Genomic DNA, 23,233 nt, shown 5'->3' with positions numbered 1-23,233 from the left:
CCCAGTGCCATGAACAGAGAAACGCACTGTCTCCGCTGGGGTGTGTTCACCTCTTCACACACGTGTCCCTGCTGTAATGTGGGGGTCTTTCCAGAAGGCCTGGGGAGGATAACTCTTACCTGGTGCAAGCTCAGAGACTGTCCTGAGTCTATTCCACAAGATATGCTGCTAACTCAGACAAGAAGGAGCCATCCATTTACCTGAGCAACTTTTCCCAAGTCACCTTTTTAGAAAGTATTGAAAAAAGAAACATTGTAGTGTATCAGTTATGACTACATTTCCCAGGGGAAGTTACTATTTTTTATTATTCACAAAATGAAATCATAAACACCGACCTTGGAAAACCCAATGAGAAAGGAAGTCCCATCCAGAGGAGCAGAATCTAAATCACCTGCATAATTAAAGCACATTTCCATATCACATGGCTACCAGAGAAGGAACATATTTTCAAAGAGAACAAGCATGTATAATTCTGCCCCTTACTTTCTGAGGCAGCGTCTTCCGTGTGAACAGCATCGGGTTCACGGCTTCCTGGCGCTTTTGTGTCATCTGGCTGGGCCTTGGGAGGCAAAACTCCCATCTCAGCCTCCACCTCTACTGTATTAATTACAGACACTTCTGTCTCCCCCTGAAGACTGGGTGGCTCCAGAGCAGGAAAGCATCTTCTCACCCCCAGGGATGCGCTCCACCAACACCAGTGTGCGGCAGATGCAGTAAGTAAACCACCACTGACCGTGTGATAGCGCCACTTACTGCTGCTGGTGGTTACTGTGAGCTTGCTATGGGCCAAGACCATTCTAGCCATTTCCCTGCATGATTCATTCAAACCTTAACACAAACCTATGAGCTAGGGACCTCCTACCAGCCCAACTTTATAGGTGAAGACTCCAAGAAACCAAATAGGTGAAATAACGTTGCTAGATCATGGCATCTGGTTCCATCACTTCATGGGAAATAGATGGGGAAACAGTGGAAACAGTGTCAGACTTTGTTTTCTTGGGCTCCAAAATCACTGCAGATGCTGACTGCAGCCATGAAATTAAAAGACGCTTACTCCTTGGAAGGAAAGTTATGACCAACCTAGATAGCATATTAAAAAGCAGAGACATTACTTTGCCAACAAAGGTCCATCTAGTCAAGGCTATGGTTTTTTCCGTGGTCATGTATGGATATGAGAGTTGGACTGTGAAAAAAGCTGAGTGCCGAAGAATTGATGCTTTTGAACTGTGGTGTTGGAGAAGAGTCTTGAGAGTCCCTTGGACTGCAAGGAGATCCAACCAGTCCATTTTAAAGGAAATCAGTCCTGGGTGTTCACAGAAGGGAGAAGGCAATGGCAAGCCACTCCAGTACTCTTGCCTAGAAAATCCCATGGACGGAGGAGCCTGGTAGGCTGCAGTCCGTGGGGTTGCTAAGGGTTAGACACGACTGAGCGACTTCACTTTCACTTTTCACTTTCACACATTGGAGAAGGAAATGGCAACACACTCCAGTGTTCTTGCCTGGAGAATCCCAGGGACGGGGGAGCCTGGTGGGCTTCCGTCTATGGGGTCACACAGAGTCGGACACGACTGAAGTGACTTAGCAGCAGCAGCAGCAGCAGTTCATAGAAGGACTGATGTTCAAGCTGAAACTCCAATACTTTAGCCACCTCATGCAAAGAGTTGACTCACTGTAAAAGACTCTGATGTTGGGAGGGATTGGGGGTGGGAGGAGACGGGGACAACAGAGCATGAGATGGCTGGATGGCATCACCAACTCGATGGACATGAGTTTGAGTGAACTCCGGGAGTTGGTGATGGACAGGGAGGCCTGGCATGCTGTGATTCTGGGGTTGCAAAGAGTCAGACACGACTGAGCGACTGAACTGAACTGAACTGAACTGAAATCCAGAAGGCTGAGAAGTGTCAGAAGCAGGAATTGAACCTGGAAATTTTGGAATGTGCAGCTTATACCACTCCCGAATTCTGCCTCGCTAGACACAATGAGTTTTTCCTATTTCTATTTTAAAGCAATTATCCTGTAATTAATAATAATTTTTGAAAAAGGTTTTGTTTCTAACCTGGGACATTTCCTTTAATAACCTCTATAACATGTAAAATGCCCTTTACATTTATAATCTCTAAGATTCACAACCATACAAAATCAATGGGATACAGCAAAAGCAGCTCTTAGAGGGACATTCACAGCAATATAGGCCTTACTTAAGAAAGAAGAAAGATCTCAAACAACCTAACCCACCACCTAAAAGAATTAGAAAAAGAAGAACAAAGAGAACCAAAAGTTAGCAGAAGAAAGTAGATAATAAAACTCAGAGAGGAAATAAATAAAATAGAGATTTTTAAAAAATCAGTAAGACCAAGATCTGGTTCTTTGAAAGGGTAAACAAAATGCGCAAACCTCTGGCCAGGCTCACCGAGAAGAAAAGACAGGGCTCAAACAAACAAAAAAAGACATATAATGTGTAAGACAAAGCCCTGCAGAGGGCAGATATTCATCCTCATGTTTCAGTTGAGGAAATGAAGCTCAAGTTGTCAAGGCCTGGGATCACATGACTAGTTCATGCAACATCAGCGTTCAAACGGTTCTAATTCCTCAGTCAACTCCATGAACCTTCTTCTGGCAGAAGCTGGGGGCGGGGGGAGGCACGACACTGTGGGAGCCTGCCGGCATGCTGAATGAGCAACAGGACACAGGAGATGGGGTGGCCTCCAGGCTCAGACGCCTGACTTATTCCCTGGAGAAAGGAGGAGTGAAAAGTGGAGAAGGACCTCCTTGGAAATGTGGGGGCTTGACTACTACTTACTGCTTAGCTCTATGCAGTCAGGAGAGAAGCCAGCGGTCTCCAGGGTCTTTCTCTTTCTGGATCACAGGCCCCAGCCAGCCTGTTGCCCATAAACCATCAGCCTCCCTGGCTTGTCCCTTGCATGGTCCATGTAAGCTCCCTCTACCCTGCACCTCCCACACCTCCCCCAAGGAGGAGCTAAACAGACCACCACATCTGCACTAACTTTGCAGTCATTCAACTGTATAGAATTCTACTCTCCATAACATCACTGTCAACAATGGGGTAATATAATTGCCAGGGCAACCCAAAATGAATTTTTGGAAATGTAGCTGTGAATGACCAGAACTTCTGACCTTACTGAATTTGATTTCTACAATATTCTTGGCTACCTTGTAGAGTGAAAGTTAAGCAGCTTTTACACGGTTCTTTTTGTCTCCTTACCTTCTCTGTCTTCCATTCCAAAGTATGTCTCCTTCTTCTTAAGGTCTGGTTCATCTGTACACTCTCCCAAACTTACTAATGCAGATCCTTCTGCCAGAATATGATCTTGATGTCTAGCTTTACTTTTTATGTAATAAGCTTTGTATCCCTGACTCGATGCTGTCACACTGAACCTGCTGCTAGCCTGGGATGCCTTACTAACGCCCCAAGGTTAGGACCTGGGTTGTCCTTGGCAACCCTTCTTCCCAAGGAGGATTGCATTTGACTCCTTACTGTGCACAGAAAATGCTAGCACACCTGCCTACCGACTCAGTCCTGTACACTGAGCTGAGTTTTAACTCCTCTTTGACCACAGGCTCCTTTCCTACCAGCTAGATGCCGTTTCCCATCCTCTTCCTCCCTGACTTGATTTTAGCCAACCTCTACAGCCAGGTTTGGGGCTTAACAGGTGTCTCAGTGGTAAAGAGTCCACCTGCCAATGCAGGAGACCCAAGAGACTCGGGTTCGATCCCCGGGTCAGGAAGATCCCCTAGAGGAGGAAATGGTAACCCACTCCAGTATTCTTGCTCAGAACATTCCACGGACAGAGGAGCCTGGCAGGCTGCGGTCCATGGAGTCACAGAGTCAGACACACCTGAGCAACTGAGCATGCACTCACAGACAGGATTATCCTGATACCAGCTGCTCCTAGGAGAGTGTTTTGTTTTCTTTTAGCCAGGTCCCCTTGCAACAACACAGGGCCAAAGCAGCACGGGGTCTACATTTCCAAAATCCACTTACTCACCAATCAAGTGGCTCACTGAGTGCCTCTACGCACCCTGCTAAGCCCTGGTTTACAGTGATTAACGAAGGCTCACCAGGGGGCAGCAAGTGCCCACTGTTACCCTCCTGCTCACCTGTCTGCCCAACGATGGAGGCGCTCAGTCTGTGGGGGATCCTTGAGGACACCTTCAAGGTCACTCGGATCTGATAATACCTAAGAAAAGAACAGAGGACAGGCTGCTGAATATCGGACTTCTTATTATTGCCTGCTTCTAAAAACACCTAGACTTAATCCTGAAGACTGTAGGCAACAGGCTAGTTTCTGGATGGCATGCATGATCGTCTAGCATCAGACAGAGATTTATTTTGCCAGCACTGTCAGGGAGGGATGAGATAGGCCAAGATGGAGACAGGAGGTTGAGTACATCTGAGGATCCATGAGACACAGAAAAGGCTGGTGGTAACAGAAATGGAAAGAAGGCAGCGATAAGTCATATGCCACAGGTACGTTATGAGAGATGGCTTTTCTTTAGGTGAAAAAGTCCATTTTACACAAAATAGGATTTGCATGCATGATGGACAATCCATACACGAACTGAACTGCTATCACATTGCAACACAAATATTTCCTTTAGAAACACAGCAGCTGAGCTGCTAATCCTGGGGGTATTGGCAAACAATGTCACCAATGTATTTCTGTGCTTTGGGTTTTATCACGTCACCCCCATTTCTAGATTCGGTCATTGCAGAATGTCCAGCAGGTTCCCATGCTGTCAGGAGACTCTTATTTGTCCTCTTCTGCCACATGTGCAGAAGCACGTTTTGAAGTTCTGTGCCTCACAATTAATGATCCTTTCATTTGCAAGAACATGTCTGGCCTCATCATTGGCCTCCCCTTCCACTATTTTCAAACCCATTGGGTAAAAGACTGAATAAAACAAACTGAAATAGAAGTAAAATAGACCATTAACACACATCAGTTTCTCATGGCTCACTGAACTCACAGGTGGGAGCTATTCTGCTACTGAGTCTGTTGCACTGTGAATACAGTCAGAGAAGGTCCCTGTTGACGCGTTCACGTGTACACGGTGATCCAAGGAGACTGAGAGCAGATAGCACAGGCACTGCACTCGTGCAGCTTGGGTGACACCATGTGAGAGCTGTGTGACTCTGAGGACATCACACACCTTCTCTGAGCTTGTTTTGTATCTGTAAAATGGGGTCTCCTGCATTGCAGGCAGATTCTTTACCCTCTGAGCCACCAGGGAAGCCCCAAAAGAAAGAAAAAGATCTGTCATAACTTTTGCCTCCAGGAAATATGGAGTAGACATATTTTTCCCTATTCTCACTAACCATAGCCAAAAGTTCTAGACAGTGTGCAGAAAAACAAACAAAAGGAGATTCTCAAAGGTGAAGAAGAAAGCAAACAGTCTAGGAATCTCGAGGTCCAAGGAAAGTCATGTGGTGGGTTTTCTGTATTTTCTTTTGCCTCACAAACCTCTCACTGTAATTCATCTGTCATTCCTCTCTATAGCACATTTAAAGGACAAAGGTTTTTAATCTCGAGGAAGCTGAATTCACCATTTTTTATGGGTAATGTGTTTTGTGTCAAGTTTAAAAACTCTCTGCTTAGTTTTAGATCCCAAAACTTTCCTCTATTTTGTTTTCCTAAAAGCTTTCTATTTTTCAATGAGGTCTATGAACCACTTTGAGGTCATTTTTACTTGACGAATGAGATAAGCTAAGTTTCTGTTTTGTCTTATTGGGGCCTATGGGTGTCCAGTTGCTTCAGGACCGTTTATTGGAAAGGTCTTATAGAATTACTTTTGAAACTTTGTCAAGGATCTCCTGGGTGATCTCTGACTGCTGTGTGGGGCTACAGGTCCAGGCTCCCCATATGGTCTCTGTTTAAACCAGGCCAGGTGGAGTTCTAGTTCTCATCGCTGCCTGCTGGCAGGGAAAACCTAGCTCCCTACTTGAGACCTTCTCTGGCTGGGGGAGATGGGGGAAGGTGCTTGTTACAGCCTGGCAATGGTGGACATCTAGGATCCCACTTGGCCTTTGCTGCTGTGGGTGGAGGTCAAGCCACAGTTTTTCCTGTGCTGCTTGGCTAGTACAGAACTACTATTGTCAAAATTTTTCTGTCCTGCTAGGCTGCTTCTTATTAAAAAGCAGAGACATTACTTTGTCAACAAAGGTCTATCTAGTCAAGGCTGTGGTTTTTCCAGGAGTCATGTATGAATGTGACAGTTGGACTATAAAGAAAGCTGAGCACTGAAGAATTAATGCTTTTGAACTGTGGTGTTGGAGAAGACTCTTGAGAGTCCCTTGGACTGCAAGGAGATCCAACCAGTCCATACTAAAGGAAATCAGTCCTGAATATTCATTGGAAGGACTGATGCTGAAGCCAAAACTCGAATACTTTGGCCACCTGATGTGAAGAACTGAGTCTAATACTGGGAAAGATTAAAGGCAGGAAGAGAAGGGGACAACAGAGGATGAGATGATTGGATGGCATCACCGACTCAATGGACATGAGTTTGAGTAAACTCCAGGAGTTGGTGATAGACAGGGCATGCTGCAGTCCACGGGGTCACAAAGAGTTGGACATGACTGAGCGACTGAATTGAACTAAGGTTGCTTCCTTCCTGGTCCTGTGTCTTGAGAAAGCAGACATTTTTGGTTGGAGCTTTTATTTTGATATTTAAAATGGCCTCTGAGTGTAGAGCTAAAGTGCTGTCTAGTGTCCCTTAAAGCAAGAAGACTGTGATGTGCCTTACACAGAAACTAGGGTGCTTAGGTAGGCTTCATTCAGGAATGAGTTACACTGCTGTCAGCCGTGAGTTCAATGTTAATGAGTCAGATGAATATATTTCTATAGACAGACACCTATATGTGAATATATGCATATATGCCACACTATGCTTAGCCGCTGTCATGTCCGACTCTGCAAACCCATGGACTGAAGCCCGCCAGGCTCCTCTGTCCACAGTGATTCTCCAGGCAATAATATTGAAGTGGGTTGTCATGCCCTCCTCCAGGCAATCTTCCCAACCCAGGGATCGAACCCAGGTCTCCTGCATTGCAAGTGAATTCTTTACCTTCAGTGAAATCCAGAGAGGAAGCATCTGAGTCAGAGTCAGGAAGACAGAGGCAGAGTGGAAGGTTCCTGCACTGCCTATAGCAGACAGTTGCTACTTAGCAGGAGTTAATGACCACTGTGCAGAGATGCTGACTGTGTAATGCTAGATCATTTTATTTTTCCAGGAAAGACAGTAATTCAGATTTTTAATAAACCATTTAAAAGTTTTTGAATGTTGGTTCATAAATCAATGACAACGCCAAGAGCAACAGCAAAAACAATTAGCAGCAGCAACCACGGCCACAGTGTTAACAATAAAGCCATGTGCTGACAAGATAAAATACCCTTGCAGGCTGAATCTCCATGGGCCAGCAATTGGCAAACTCTGATTTATACAAATACAAGATGTCACTTTTAGTGTTTCTATAATAAAAGACCAATGTATTTTAATAATTTCATCATCAAAGGAAGAGGCACAAATCCTACCACCACCAGCAGCAGCAGTTGTAATATTCAAATGGTTTCCTCTCCAAACATAAAATAGGTCAATTACTGCCAGAGGCTATGCATTGCTTTTCTGTCGGATTATGCTAAGAGCAGATACAGTTATGCTCAAGCTTTATTAAGCATCTCTGTGCTAGGACTTGTCCTAGGAACTCTCATGTATGCAATCTTGTTTGGTCCTCCACAAAGTCTTCATATGGCTTCCTTGGTGGCTCAGTGGTAAATAATCTGCCTGCCAATTCTGGAGATGTGAGTTTGATCCCTGGGTTGGGAAGATCCCCTGGAGAAGGAAATGGCACCCCACTCCAGTATTCTTGCCTGGAGAATCCCACGGACGGAGGAGCCTGGTGGGCTGCAGTCCATGGGGTCACAGAGAGTCGGACACAACTGAGCGACTTCACTTTCACTATCTACTGTATCTGATAGGAGCCACACTTTGTTGCACAGATTAAAATTCTTTTGTTATCAACTTTGGAGCACTATCGGAATTGTTGCTCCTTAAAAGCAACAGCTAGAACTGGACATGGAACAGCAGACTGGTTCCAAATAGGAAAAGGAGTATGTCAAGGATGTATATTGTCACCCTGCTTATTTAACTTATACACAGAGTACATCATGAGGAACGCTGGGCTGGAAGAAGCACAAGCTGGAATCAAGATTGTCGGGAGAAATATCAGTAACCTCAGATATGCAGATGACACCACCCTTATGGCAGAAAGTGAAGAGGAACTAAAAAGGCTCTTGATGAAAGTGAAAGAGGAGAGTGAAAAAGTTGGCCTGAAGCTCAACATTCAGAAAACAAAGATCATGGCATCTGGTCCCATCACTTCATGGCAAATAGATGGAGAAACAGTGGAAACAGTGTCAGACTTTATTTTGGGGGGCTCCAAAATCACTGCGGATGGTGACTGTAGCCATGAAATTAAAAGACCCTTACTCCTTGGAAGGAAAGTTATGACCAACCTAGACAGCATATTAAAAAGCAGAGACATTACTCTGTCAACAATGTCCGTCTAGTCAAGGCTATGGTTTTTCCCGTATGTATGGATGTGAGAGTTGGACTGTGAAGAAAGCTGAGCACCGAAGAATTGATGGTTTTAAACTGTGGTGTTGGAGAAGACTCTTGAGAGTCCCTTGGACTGCAAGGAAGTCCAGCCAGTCCATCCTAAAGGAGATTAGTCCTGGGTGTTCATTGGAAGGACTGATGCTGAAGCTGAAGCTCCAATACTTTGGCCACCTCATGCAAAGAGTTGACTCATTGGAAAAAACCCTGATGCTGGGAGGGATTGGGGGCAGGAGGAGACAGGGACAACAGAGAATGAGATGGCTGGGTGGCATCACTGACTCGTTGGCCATGAGTATGGGTAAACTCCAGGAGTTGGTGATGGACAGGGAGGCCTCACGTGCTGCAGTTCATGGGGTCACAAAGAGTCAGACACGACTGAGCAACTGAACTGAACTGAACTGAAAAGCATTGATGGTACTGAACCTTAATTCAAGGAACTAGTCATCTTGAACTTCAGATGATGCTTTATACGCATACACTGAAAGAAACAGCTTTCAATTAGGTTGGCCCATTGGCTTCTGTCTTGATTACACAGAATGTTTCAATCCCTTTAGCAATTATCTTTTGTCTGAAATAGTTTCTGCTAGGCCATAAACTCATAAACCATGTCACCTATGACATAGATGGTTTTGTTAAATTCTTTCAGGAAATCTTTGATGCACTTACTGTGACTTCCATCTTAAAAATTAGAAAACTAAAGTTAGAGATGAAGGAATCTGTCCAAGTTCACATATTCAGTAAATAATGTTAGTGCATCTCCTAGAATGACCTTATTGCTGTGGTACATATACACAATGGAGTATTACTCAGCAATTAAAAAGAATACATTTGAACCAGTTCTAATCAGGTGGATGAAACTGGAGCCTATTATACATAGTGAAGTAAGCCAGAAAGAAAAACTTCAATACAGTATACTAACGCATATATACGGAATTTAGAAAGATGATAACGATAACCCTGTATACGAGACAGCAAAAGAGACACAGATGTATAGAACAGTCTTTTGGACTCTGTGGGAGAGGGCGAGGGTGGGATGATTTGGGAGAATGGCATTGAAACGTGTATATTATCATATGTGAAACGAATCACCAGTCCAGGTTCGATGCATGATACAGGATGCTCGGGTCTGGTGCACGGGGATGACCCAGAGGGAGGATAAGGGGAGGAGGGAGGTGGGAGGGGGGTTCAAGATGGGGAACACATTACACCCGGGGTGGATTCATGTCAATGTATGGCAAAACCAATACAATATTGTAAAGTAATTAGCCTCCAATTAAAATTTTTTTAAAAAGTCACCTTCTTCCAGTTGTGGTGACTCAAGGAAGACCCCATAAGAAGGGAGCAGTCAGCACCAATCCTTGGGGAATGAACAAGCAGTAGGAGAAGTTGGGGTAAGTACCAGTTAGAAGGAATGGAGACGCTAGGACCAGGAAGTGAAAACCTCAGACTACATACGTGCTGGTGTATTTGAATAGTCTAGGTTTGTAAAGAGCCCTTTGGGGAAATAAGAGGAAAACAGGCATCCTTTATTGGCTTCCACCTGTAAAAGTGACACTGAACTATGCCCCTTACATAATGTGTCAGGTAGAATAATGTCCCTTCCAAAGATAGCTACATCCTGATCTTCAGAACCTTCAAAAAAGAATTAAGGTTGCAGGTGGAATTACAGTTGCTAATCAAAGAAAAAAAAAGTATTTTAAGTATAACGAGAGCTGTACTTTTGTACACTGTTGGTAGAATGGAAAAATCATGATAGCTTTTCTGGAAAGCAATGTGGCAAGAATATCAAACATTTTCATTTTCCTTGACTCAATAGTTCAGTAGGAATCTAAATTTATTTTTATTTTTTGGCTGCACTGCACAGCATGCAGGATCTTATCTCCCTATCAGAGATCAAACCTGTGACCCCTGCAGTGGAAGCATGGAGTCCTAACCACTAGATCACCAGGGAAGTCCCTAGGAATCTAGCTTTAAAAGTGTGTGTGTGATTTTTATAATAATGAAAAATCAGAATAACAAAGAAATGGTTAAATAAAATCCTATAATGACACATTATATAGCCTATAAAAACTATGATTTTGATGACTACTTAACAAAGGAAAAACGTACAACACAACATTTTTAATGGGAGTATCCTCATTATTTTTTTTCCAATATGGTTTTTAAAAGTTAAAATAATGCCAGTAAGTGAATCAAAAATGTTTAATATGTTTTAAAAAAAAAACAGATTATTTTGGATTACCTGGGTGTTTGCAATGCATTCACCAAGCTTCTTCTCAGTGAAAGAGAAGCAAATGACAGAAGAATGCAACCTGAGAAAGGTTATCACCCATGCTGGCTGCAAAGAGTAAGGAGCCACCAGCCAAGGAATGTGGACAGTCTATAGGAGCTGGAAAAGATAGGTTCATAGAACCTCCCCTAGAGACTCCACAAAGGATCACAGTCCTGCCAACATTCTTATTTTAGCCCAGAGAGACTCATTTCAGACTTCTGTCCCCCAGAATTGTTAGATAATAAGTTTACACTGTGTTAAGCCACCAAGTTTGTGGTGATGTATTACAGCAATAATAAGTTAATGTGTACAGGCTTTCAAATCCCGTCCTCATGACAAAACTAATAGACAGGAAAGGTTATCTCTATGTTAGCAATATACAAACTGTAACTCAGAAAGATTACATAATTCTCCTACAGGCACACAGCTAGTTAATGGCAAGATTTCAGTTCAGTTCAGTTCAGTTCAGTCGCTCAGTCATGTCCAACTCTTTGTGACCCCATGAATCACAGCACGCCAGGCAACTCCCGGAGTTCACTCAAACTCATGTCCACAGAGTCGGTGATGCCATCCACCCATCTCATTCTCTGTCATCCCCTTCTCCTCCTGCCCCCAATCCCTCCCAGGATCAGAGTCTTTTCCAGTGAGTCAACTCGTCGCATGAGGTGGCCAAAGTATTGCAGTTTCAGCTTTAGCATCAATCCTTCCAATGAAGACCCAGGACTGATCTCCTTTAGAATGGACTGGCTGGATCTCCTTGCAGTATAAGGGACTCTCAAGAGTCTTCTCCAAAACCACAGTTCAAAAGCATCAATTCTTCAGCGATCAGCTTTCTTCGTAGTCCAGCTCTCACATCCAAACATGACCACGGGAAAAACCATAGCCTTGACTAGACGGACCTTGGTTGGCAAAGTAATGTCTCTGCTTTTTAATATATTATCAAGGTTGGTCATAACTTTCCTTCCAAGGAGTAAGCATCTTTTAATTTCATGGCTGCAATCAGCATCTGCAGTGATTTTGGAGCCCAAAAAAATAAAGTCTGACACTGTTTCCACTGTTTTTCCATCTATTTCCCATGAAGTGATGGGACCAGATGCCATGATCTTTGTTTTCTGAATGTTGAGCTTCAAGCCAACCTTTTCACTCTCCTCTTTCACTTTCATCAAGAGGCTTTTGAGTTCCTCTTCGCTTTCTGCCATAAGGTAGTGTCATCTGCATATCTGAGATTATTGATATTTCTCCCAGCAATCTTGATTCCAGCTTGTGCTTCTTCCAGCCCAGCGTTCCTCATGATGTACTCTGCATATAAGTTAAATAAGCAAGGTGACAATATACATCCTTGACGTACTCCTTTTCCTGTTTGGAACCAGTCTGTTGTTCCATGTCCAGTTCTGACTGTTGCTTCTTGACCTGCATACAGGTTTCTCAAGAGGCAGGTCAGGTGGTCTGGGATTCCCATCTCTTTCAGAATTTTCCACAGTTTCTTGTGATCCACACAGTCAAAGGCTTTGGCATTGTCAATGAAGCAGAAATAGATGTTTTTCTGGAACTCTCTTGCTTTCTCCATGATCCAGTGGATGTTGGCAATTTGATCTCTGGTGCCTCTGCCTTTTCTAAAACCTGCTTGAACATCTGGGAGTTCACGGTTCACATATTGCTGAAGCCTGGCTTGGAGAATTTTGAGCATGACTTTACTAGCATGTGAGATGAGTGCAATTGTGCGGTAGTTTGAGCATTCTTTGGCATTGCCTTTCTTTGGGATTGGAATGAAGACTGACCTTTTCCAGTCCTGTGGCCCCTGCTGAGTTTTCCAAATTTGGTGGCAAGATTTAGTGGGGATTAAAACGCAGGGGGTCAGTGTTCAGTCGCTCAGCCGTGTCCTACTCTTTGCGACCCCATGGACTGCAGCACACCAGGCTTCTCTGTCCTTCACTATCTCCCGGAGTTTGCTGTAACTCATGTCCATTGAGTCCATGTTGCCATCCAACCATTTCATATCACCCCCTTCTCCTCCTGCCCTCAATGTTTCCCAGCATCAGGGTCTTTTCCAATGTGTCACCTCTTCCCATGAGGTGGCCAAAGTATTGGAGTTTCAGCATCAGTCCTTCCAAGGAATATTCAGGGTTGATTTCATTTAGGATGCACTGGTTTGATCTCCTTGAAGTCCAAGGGACTCTCAAGAATCTTCTCTAGCACCACAGTTCAAAAGCATCAATTCTTCAGTGCTCAGCCTTCTTTATGATCCAACTCTCACATCCATACATGACTACTAGAAAGACCATAGCTTTGACTATATGAACCTTTGACCATTTGACTAAAATGTAAGTTCTTATTTGTGGTGGAGGCAAAGCGTGGTGCTTTGATGTTCATAAGCTCACTTAAATTTCCCCATTGTCCATTCTTCCCCAGAAGCCTAACCCCACTTGTTCTGATCACTAACGTAGTTCGTCCATTTTCTCAAAAATGCAGTCAGAATACGAATGCTGCTTCTTACTCCTGTGTCTCTTAGAGCTCTCACTAAGAGCTCTGTACAAAGGGAAGAAGAACATCTCATAAATATCAGTTATTAGTTGATGAGAAATATCCAGCTTCTGGGGGAGACAAGCCACACCCTACTCTTCTATTTCCAGCAGCTAACAGGGTGTTGGCAGAGAGCTGACATTCGTTCAGTGCCAGAGGAGTGCACTAAAGAATGAATGAATGCATGAAGACTCCCTCAATAAACGCAAGGACACACAGTCCAACCCCAACATCTGCCGCTGGGTGAGTGGCGCAGACCCACGTGTGATTCTGCTAATATTATCAGAGCTAGAATAGGGACTTTCCTGCCAGTCAGTGATTGAGATTTCATTTTCCAATGCAGGGGGTGCAGGTTCAGTCCCTGGTCAGGGAGCTAAGCTCCAATGCTTCGTGGCCAAAAACACCAAAGCACAAAACAGAAGCAATACCGAACCAAATTTAATAATGGCTTTAAAAATGGTCCACATCAAAAATAAATACAAAGTAGAAATACTATTCTATAATGGGAATACAGAGGTCTGTGGCATTTTGTCATAACCACTTGCATACCAGACATTATGAAACCACCTCTCTGGCCCAGGGACATCTGACATGACTTAAAATACAAATCACTGTGCTTGCGGAAAGATCAACACCAAGACTCTGGAGCCAGAATGTTCCAGAGCCAAGCGGGCAAACTCAAGATAATAACTTTCCTTCTCCGAGCCTCTTTCCTCGTGGGTAATGGCAGCGCTAATGACACAGAACTGTCAGGAGATGTGAACAGGGCAGTGCCTGTAAAGCCCTGGGTGATCCCCAACCCTATATCCCATTAAAGCCAGAATACTAGTGTTACTGCTACCTGAAACGGTTGTGAGACACACATCCTCCCCACACACGATCCCACTCTATCCTCCAACCTCCCAGCTGGGGCGAAGCTGGGGAAAGGTGAGGGCCTGGGGGGACAAGGCTCACAGATGCCTGTGGCACAGAGTACTTCATAATACAAATGCCGGACACACGATGGAACTCTCTATTCTGATATAGCTTTGTTCATATGGCTGGAAAAAAGAAACATCTTCCTTTGAGTCTTCAGAGTCAATATAGCACAGTGGTTAAGAGCGTGAACTCTGAAACTCTGCCTGTTACTGGTCATGGAAGAGCCTCAAAGTGGAGGGCCTGACCATCAGACATAATGAAAAGCTGTGAGACTGAAGGAAAACAGACTGACTCCAACTCAGAAAAGGAGGACGTCAAGGCTGTATGTTGTCACCCTGCTTATTTAAATTACATGCAGAGTACATCATGCGAAATGCTGGGCTGGATGAAGCACAAGCTGGATTCAAGACTGCTGGGAGAAATATCAATAACCTCAGATATGCAGATGACACCACCCTTATGGCAGAAAGGGAAGAACTAAAGAGCCTCTTGATGAAAGTCAAAGAGGAGAGTGAAAAAGCTGGCTTAAAACTCAATATTCAAAAAGGATTATGGCATCTGGTCCCATCACTTCATGGCAAATAGATGGGGAAACAATGGAAACAGTGAGAGACTTTATTTTCTTGGGCTTCAAAATCACTGCAGACGGTGACTGCAGCCATGAAATTAAAAGATGCCTGCTGCTGCTGCTGCTGCTGCTGCTGCTGCGTCACTTCAGTCGTGTCTGACTCTGTGTGACCCCTTAGACAGAAGCCCACCAGGCTCCCCCGTCCCTGGGATTCTCCAGGCAAGAACACTGGAGTGGGTTGCCATTTCCTTCTCCAATGTGTGAAAGTCAAAAGTGAAAGTGAAGTCGCTCAGTCGTGTCCGACCCTTAGCGATCCCACGGACTGCAGCCTACCAGGCTCCTCCATCCATGGGATTTTCTAGGCAAGAGTACTGGAGTGGCTTGCCATTGCCTTCTCCGTAAAAGATGCCTACTCTTTGGGAAAAAAAGCTATGACCAACCTAGAAAGCATATTGAAAAGCAGAGACATTACTTTGCTGACAAAGGTCCCTCTAGTGAAAGCTATAGTTTTTCCAGTAGTCATGTATGGATGGGAGAGTTGGACTATAAAGAAAGCTGAGTGCCGAAGAATTGATGCTTTTGAACTGTGGTGTTGAAGAAGATTTTTGAGAGCCCCTTGGATCTCTGCAAGGAGATCCAACCAGTCCATCCTAAAGGAAATCAGCCCTCAATATTCATTGGAAGGACTGATGCTGAAGCTGAAGCTTCAATACTTTGGCCACCTGATGTGAGTAGCTGGCTCACTGGCAAAGATCCTGACGCTAGGAAAGATTGAAGGCAGGAGAAAGGGATGACAGAGGATGAGATCGTTGGATGGAATCACTGACTCTGTGGACATGAGTTTGAGCAAGCTCCGGGAGTTGGTGATGGACAGGGAAGCCTGGCGTGCTGCAGTCCATGGGGCCAGAAAGAGTCGGACACGATTCAGCAACTGAACTGAACTGAAGGACACTGTTTTTGACTGTCTTTTCAACTTTTATGCTTTTATATGCAACTATTAAAATTTCTTTATAAGTCAAAAAATAAAATAACTAAAATAAAATTCCATTTATGGCAAATTAAAAGCAAAGTGGAAGACCTGCTGGCTTTAGGGTGAAACTCTCTGGCCTAGCAGGGAAACCAGCGAAGGCCTGTCAGTAAATAGAGGCTCATTGTTCTGAAAAATTAACAACAAAGACCCAGGAGAATGACCGATATCGTTTCACTACACACTCATAGACTGATATATCTGTTCTGACAGTATCCACCCACCATGACAGGACGACAAGCCATTTGGCCCCAGTAACAAATGATAAGATACTTCTTGAAGAAATGTTCACTTTACTATTTCAGCAAAACTTATCTGGATACTTGTACATGGTCAAACAATGATTATAACAATTCAGTCAGATTCCACTAATGTTTGAACTGAGGACCCTCCTCACTCCTTTATCCCTATCCTCCTTGTTGATCCAGAGGGTCTGTGTATGGTACTCACACTGTGAACTGTCTCAGAATCCATAATCCCAATGTAAGGGGTGTGGGTTCAATCCCCGGTTGGGGAACTAAGATCCCACACGTCTCACGGCATCGCCAAAAAACAAAACAAAAAACCAAAACTACAACAGCAGTAACAACGGCCATGATGATTCTGGTGACTTAAGACAATTTAAACTCTCTGAAGTCCAGTTTTCTCATTTACAAAGGGATGTATCAGTTCCCTTCTGGAATTGACATTGATAGAAATAAAAACCAAGAGCACCCTGGGCTGTAAAAAAAGATGGATATTATTTTTGCTATCATTCCTTTTACATATCAACCACAACAGGTTCACAAACAAATGCCTGTGTTCATAAAGGCAGGCCACTTAAAGGAACGCAAGGCCGCCACACCAGCAGCCTCACTGGAGATGCTATCTGTAAAAACGAGGCTGTGAGGCTGCTGAAACTGAGACGCGCCTTCCCACCCTGGCATCTCCCTCCGCTGGCTTTGCTCACACTGGCTGCTGGCCCTGTTGTTCCCACCTAATGAGTCAGCCCAGATGGGGTTTCTAATTTGCATGAGTGGCCATGTGGCAGTGTTGTCGATGCCAGTCTTTATGTCACCCAGAAAAGCACCTTTTGCAGGTAAAATGCAGGCTCCTTCTCAAGAGCCAGTACAGGATGGGATGCCATCAAAGACGCCTGACACCTAGTGCACAACCAACAGGTGCAGGCTCTCCTCCTTTCTGACTGGAGGCAGCGTTTGATTTTCTTCACATTTGTGTTGCTTGGTTAAGTGACATTGGGTGGAAGCAGGCTTGCAAGCTTCTCCTGCAGCTTGAAATGACAGGGATAATTTAAAACCTCAGACCAGAAAATCTGCTGTGCAGTATCACACTGGGGTGAGGGTCTCTGCAGAAAGAATTTTTCTGATGGGTGAGACCCAACCCAACTACGAGTTCCAAGCTGTCTGTGGAACAGACAGCTGTTCCACAGGGTTGGAGAGCAAACACAACTCACAGGTCTTTTGTGTAGACAGGTCAGAGGCGTGGGATGGAATCCCAGCCTGGACCTCACAGGGCCCGGTGTTAAACTCTGGCTCGTCTCTCATGAGTGGCCTTCAGCAATTCATCTGACCTCTCTGAGCACTGATTTCCTCATCTTAAAAATTAATGGTTGTGAAGAATAAATGGGGCCCTATAGGGAGAGCGTGTGGCACAGTGCACACGACATGGGAAGCACCAACTCCTTTTTATTTGTTTTTTTTTCACTTGCACAAAAACATAAATATTTTCTTTTTTTTAACTTTTTTTTGTTATTTATTTTAATTGGAGGCTAATTACTTTACATTATTGTACTGGTTTTGGTGAGGGTGGGATGCTTTGGGAGAATGGCATTGAAACATGTATATTATATGTGAAACGAATCGCCAGTCCAAGTTCAATGCACCAACTCCTTTTAAAATTATAATTGTAATTATTAAAAGAATTGCGACTTATCTAGATGCTGCCATTGACAAGTAGATACATCAAAATGGAAGACAATCCCCAAGACCACCAAGCTGGTTTGCAGAGACCATGCTGACACCGTGCTAGAACAAGAGGCTACTCACTCTGGCCCACTGTCCAACCCATCCTACCAATATACTGCATACAATTTACTTCTAGGATATATATTCATAGGAACTGATAAGGCCCTCTATACACAGATGACTAAATTATCTTACTATTGCTTTGGATACTCCACACACACTAACAACAACCACCACACATCATGATAAGAATAAAGGAAGCATGCTTCGTACAAGCCAGCCTGAGTCAGGCACCATACCAGATGTTTCATATGCAATGTCACATTCCACGTGAATCATACTCATAAAAGTTGGTCACTATCTCCTCCACTATGCCTTTGAGGAAACTGAAGCACACACACACCCACCCACACACACACAAAAAAAACCTAAATAGTCTCAGACTTATAGCTTGTAACTAGAACTTAAATACAAACTCATCGCTACGTAACTCCAAAGATTAAAAATATATTTATGTATTTCAAATTAAGGTCAACTCAAAACAAAATGACACATGTACCCCAATGCTCACTGCAGCACTATTTACAGCAGCCAGGACACGGAAGCACCAAAATGTCTATCAAGAGACAAAGAGATGTGACACATATATACAAAGGAGTATTACACAGCCATAAAAAGGAATGGAACTGAATCGCTTGCAGAGATGTAGGTGGACCTAGAGAGTGTCATGCACAGTGAAATAAGTCAGAAAGAGGAAGACAAATATCATAAACTAATGCATATATGTGGAATCTAGAAAAATAGCATCGATCACTTTATTTTCAAAACATAAGGAAACACAGAGGCAGAGAACAAACGCATGGACACCACAGAGTGACAGAGGGGGTCAGGGTTCACACTGACGGGTACCGTTGATGTACACTGCCTGACACTATGGACACCACAGAGTGACAGAGGGGGTCTGGGTGCACACTGACGGGTACTGTCGATGTACACTGCCTGACACTATGGACACCACAGAGTGACAGAGGGGGTCTGGGTGCACACTGACGGGTACTGTCGATGTACACTGCCTGACACTATGGACACCACGGGGTGACAGAGGGGGTCAGGGTGCACACTGACGGGTACTGTCGATGTACACTGCCTCACACTATGGACACCACGGGGTGACAGAGGGGGTCAGGGTGCACACTGACGGGTAGTGTCGATGTACACTGCCTGACACTATTGATACTGTGTACAAAATAGAGAACTAATGAGAACCTGCTGTACAGCACAGGGAACTCTACTCAATGCTCTGTGGTGACCTAAACGGGAAGGAAACCCAAAACAGAGGACAAATGTGTATACACATGGCTGATTCACTTTGCCATACAGTAGAAACTAACCCAACATTTCAAAGCAGCTATACTTCAATAAAAATTAACTTAAAGAAAACAAATCAAGGTCATTTCAAATATATACTGGTCACCTGCAAATGTAAGTGATGTGCAGTGATGGCTCATAATAACAGGAAGAATCCAAACATTCAATCATGCCAGTGATAGGAATGGTGAAAAAATCTGCAACCTTTGTGTCCATCCACGTTATCTACATTCTTGCTACTCACTTATGGTCAACTGGAAATTAACCTATGCCAAGTACAAGGCATCAAGACAGGGGCTGAGGGCCCAGAGACAAACAAGAAAACAGTCCCTGCCCTTAAGGAGCTTACAGTCTAGCAGATATGAAAATTGATTTCATAAATTATTCTAATCATAGGGAGGCTCTCAGTTTTCAAGAGGATGAGCAAAGGGTAAGGTTAGCTCAGAGTGGGAGATGTCCCCTTCAGTACAAAGCAGGGGTCCATCCAAGGCAGAAATGAATTAAAACTCATCCTTAAAAATAGCACAGCATACTGGAGAGACCTCATATGTCAAGAGACAGGAGTGCAAGCCAGGTGTTCAAGCCCAATAAAGACATCAGAGTAGCTGGAGCAGAGAGGGGTAACTCAAATGTCACCCATTTTCAGCATGCCCGCATTATAATGCTGGTCTCCAGGAAACAAGGTTAGACCTTCATTCAGTACAACCACAATGTGCTTCTTAGGTTTTAGAGTGTAGGCTTTGCCCCAGAGCCTGACTGAGATCCTGGCAGACAGGGGTGCTCTGGAACAGAAATGTGTTCATATTGCACATAGCTGATGCAGCTGTGTATGGGTTCACCTAACTTCTCTGAGGGTTTGACCCATCTCACAGGTGTAGATTAGAACTGATGAAGCTCAGTGCCATTTTGGCTCACCCTTGAAGAATGGGTAGATCTTGGCGATGCTGGGAAGATGGAATGATATTTTAAAGTGGAAAAACAACTTGGAGACCTTGCAGAGGGGTGGTTTCTGGAGCGCATGAGTAAGAACAGTAGGGAACTAAGTTTGGTGGACTGCAGGATGGGGAAGGAGGAACTATGAATACACATTTCCCAAATATTTACTCTAATGTGCGTGCTCACTCAGTCGTGTCCAACTCTGCGAACCCACGGACTGTAGCCCGCCAGGCTCCGCTTCCATGGGACTCTCCAGGCAAGAATACTGGAGTGGGTTGCCATTTCTTCCTCCAGGGGATCTTCCCGAACCAGGAATCTAACTCTTGCCTCTTAGGTCTCCTTCATTGGCAGGTGGATTCTTTACCACTAGTACCACCATTTGCTATTATAAACAGCAAGATACCCAAGACAACCTCCCCCACCAGAGGATGTAAGTGTCATGGCTAAAGATACCAACTGGGAAATCAAAGGAGTTTGGTCCCACATTCATCATGTCCCAGCTGTTTGACCTTAAGAAAGTTATTCAATATCTCTGAGCTACCATTTCCTCCCTTGCAACATGCAGATAAACAATTAGACCAAACTGACAGTGTTTCCCAAGGCTGGCATACGATAGTTTAGCACAACACAGCAGTCCTCAGTAATCGTTAGCTGAATTAATTATTATTCTAATAAAGGTAGCTTTGTGGAAGGCATTGTGCAACACCAGGGAAGACCGAGCTCGAGTTAAACCTGAATTCGCATCCTGGCTCTGCCACCTGCCAGGAGTGTGACATTGGGAAAATCACTGCACCGCTCTGAGCCTCAGTTTTTTCATTTGTCAAAGAGGGGTAGCAACACCCCTTTGGTAGGTCTGTTGGAAGAATAAGTGGGATAACGTATGAAAAGTGCCTCCACTCTACGTCGACTCAGAAAATACAAGATGCTTCAGACATCATTTTGGATGATATTACCTTCTACTCTGCTTTCTTCCTGAAGAAAACACAAGGAATCTGGTGTGAGTCATATATCATGCTTGGGCTATGATGACGAGTAAGTGGGTACTAAACCTGTGTTAAAAACAGCTTGAAAGATGATGAGTGTACAGACAGAGACGCATAAACACACTCGCCAACTGTTCTCTCGGAGGAACTCCTGACCGATTTCCAGCCCTTTCCAAGGAGAACATGTCTCTTCTGAGAAGAAAGTGTCACTACCCTGCTTAATTTTCTTCCCTTGGCTGCTATGTCTCTTGATTGCCTTTTGCTATAAAAACTAACAGGAGTTTGAAGGCATCCTGGAGACTTCAAGGAATTTCCTTGCCTGCATAAAAACGTCCACTTCTTCACCCATCAGATCTTTATTACTGCAAAACCGTCCAGACAGAACCACCACAAAGAAGTCCCTGGGCTCTATCTGACTGAGAGATGTGCTCTGTGATTACCGTGGGGGAGGCATTTTGAAACCAAAATATCCTTCTATGAGGCCAATGGTCTCCACGGCGGAGGAGTGGGGAAGAAAGCAAGGACTCGAGGTGAGAAGGAAGCGGTGCGAGGCTCAGAGGAAGCGGTGGGCGTTTGTAAGGCAGCACGATGCCCAGCCAGGCCTCCGCTCTCTGGTCACAGCTGTGAATGCCAACACAAGCGTGACCAGCATGTGTGGACAAGCCCTGGGCTCAACGCAAGTGAGGCCCGGGTCTGGAAGCTAAGAGACAGACGACACCATCTAAACGTTAACTGAATTGAACAGATAGGAAAAGAGTCCCGAATGTTTAAGAGCAGAATTCAGGGGCAGCTTAAGGAAGCTGCGGCAAACCGAACCCAGGAATGCCAGCTTAAATCTGGGGTGCCTCTCACCCCGGTGGGCAAATAGACTGCTCCTTGATGGGCTAGGTTTGCTCAGTCTCTCCCTAAGCAAGCTCTCCAGACATTCCCTCTCTCCTGCCCCACCATCTACCACCCTCAACCTCATCACCGACACCTTCTTCTCTGATGATAAAGCTGAGGCATCTGCTTGTATTTCTGCAGCCAGGCACCAGCTGCTCGATTTTACTATCAGTTGCCTTTTCTTACATTTCTCCCTTAATCTACAATTAAGGGGCCTTGAGCTCAAAACTCCGGCTGCTGGGAGAGGCCCTTCAGGGCCATGTCAGTCGTCTTTATGGTTAGCAATCCACCACTTTCAGTGTCCTTCCTTCCCTTGAGGACTGGGCAAGACCAACAGCCAACCAGCACCTGCAAGGGCGGGGCCTGCAGGGAGGCCCCAGGCAGTCTGGGTCCACAGAGGACACCGGAGAGAGTCCCCTGCACGGTCGCAATGCAACGCTGTCCGACCAGAAGGCGCTGCCCTGTCCAGTGAAATGAGCACAACTTCCACGACCAAGCCCTGACCCCACAGCGAGTGCAGCTCAGTCCAGGAGGACACCTTCTGTCCAGGGTCAGTGCACCACCTAAGTGCAGTCATCTTCATTTTACCCAATGAAGCAAGCAAGTTCTCAGAGGTTGAGGGGCTTTCCCAAGGCTCTGCTGCTCATAATCAGCCGAGTGGGAACTGAGAGAGACCCCGCTGCTGCTGCTGCTAAGTCACTTCAGTGGTGTCCGGCTTTGTGTGACCTCATAGACGAGAGACCCTATCCAACCTCAGAGCCCGAGTCCTCTTCCCACCCCACTTTTCCTTAGTGAGACGTGAATCCCAGAGGCGATTGATCACCTCCAGAGTGAGCTGTCAGCCCTTCTCAATAAAGCTGTCATTTTCATCCCCAGGTCCTTGGCACGTCACACACAGTGGATGCCAGGGAATGTTTGCTGACTTAACACAGAGTCCCCCAAGCGCGAAGAGCTGAGTACTGAATGGCACAGCTCACAGACGCAGTAAATATATCTCACAGGCTTCCTTCAACGTGCATTTTGTCACTTGACCCAGGCATACAAGGTACAAATCGAGCGTCTCTGGTTGGTTTTAACCAATGATGTGCCCAACTCCAAGTAGCTGACTTTATGACTTAGTTCTCAAGAAATAAAATGGCCCTACCATCTTCAGGA

The 23,233-nt window shown here is 44.8% G+C and overlaps 1 protein-coding gene across 2 annotated transcripts in view; it reads right to left on the bottom strand.

Annotated features, from left to right (window-relative positions):
- The window catches only part of FAM135B (family with sequence similarity 135 member B), a 161,219-nt gene that overhangs the window by 118,569 nt on the left and 19,417 nt on the right, over positions 1-23,233 (bottom strand). For both annotated transcript variants that reach the window (XM_088844612.1, XM_055432024.2), the window contains exon 2: positions 4,123-4,202. In XM_088844612.1, coding sequence (XP_088700738.1) covers positions 4,123-4,202 — 80 coding nt within the window. The remainder of the gene's footprint in view (positions 1-4,122; positions 4,203-23,233) is intronic.

This window comes from Moschus berezovskii, chromosome 16 (assembly GCF_049115385.1).
Source record: "Moschus berezovskii isolate FMDL1 chromosome 16, NW_MosBer_1.0, whole genome shotgun sequence".
Lineage (NCBI taxonomy): Eukaryota > Metazoa > Chordata > Mammalia > Artiodactyla > Moschidae > Moschus > Moschus berezovskii.
Note: the sequence above shows the minus strand (reverse complement) of the source record. Positions and strands in the feature narration are given on the sequence as shown.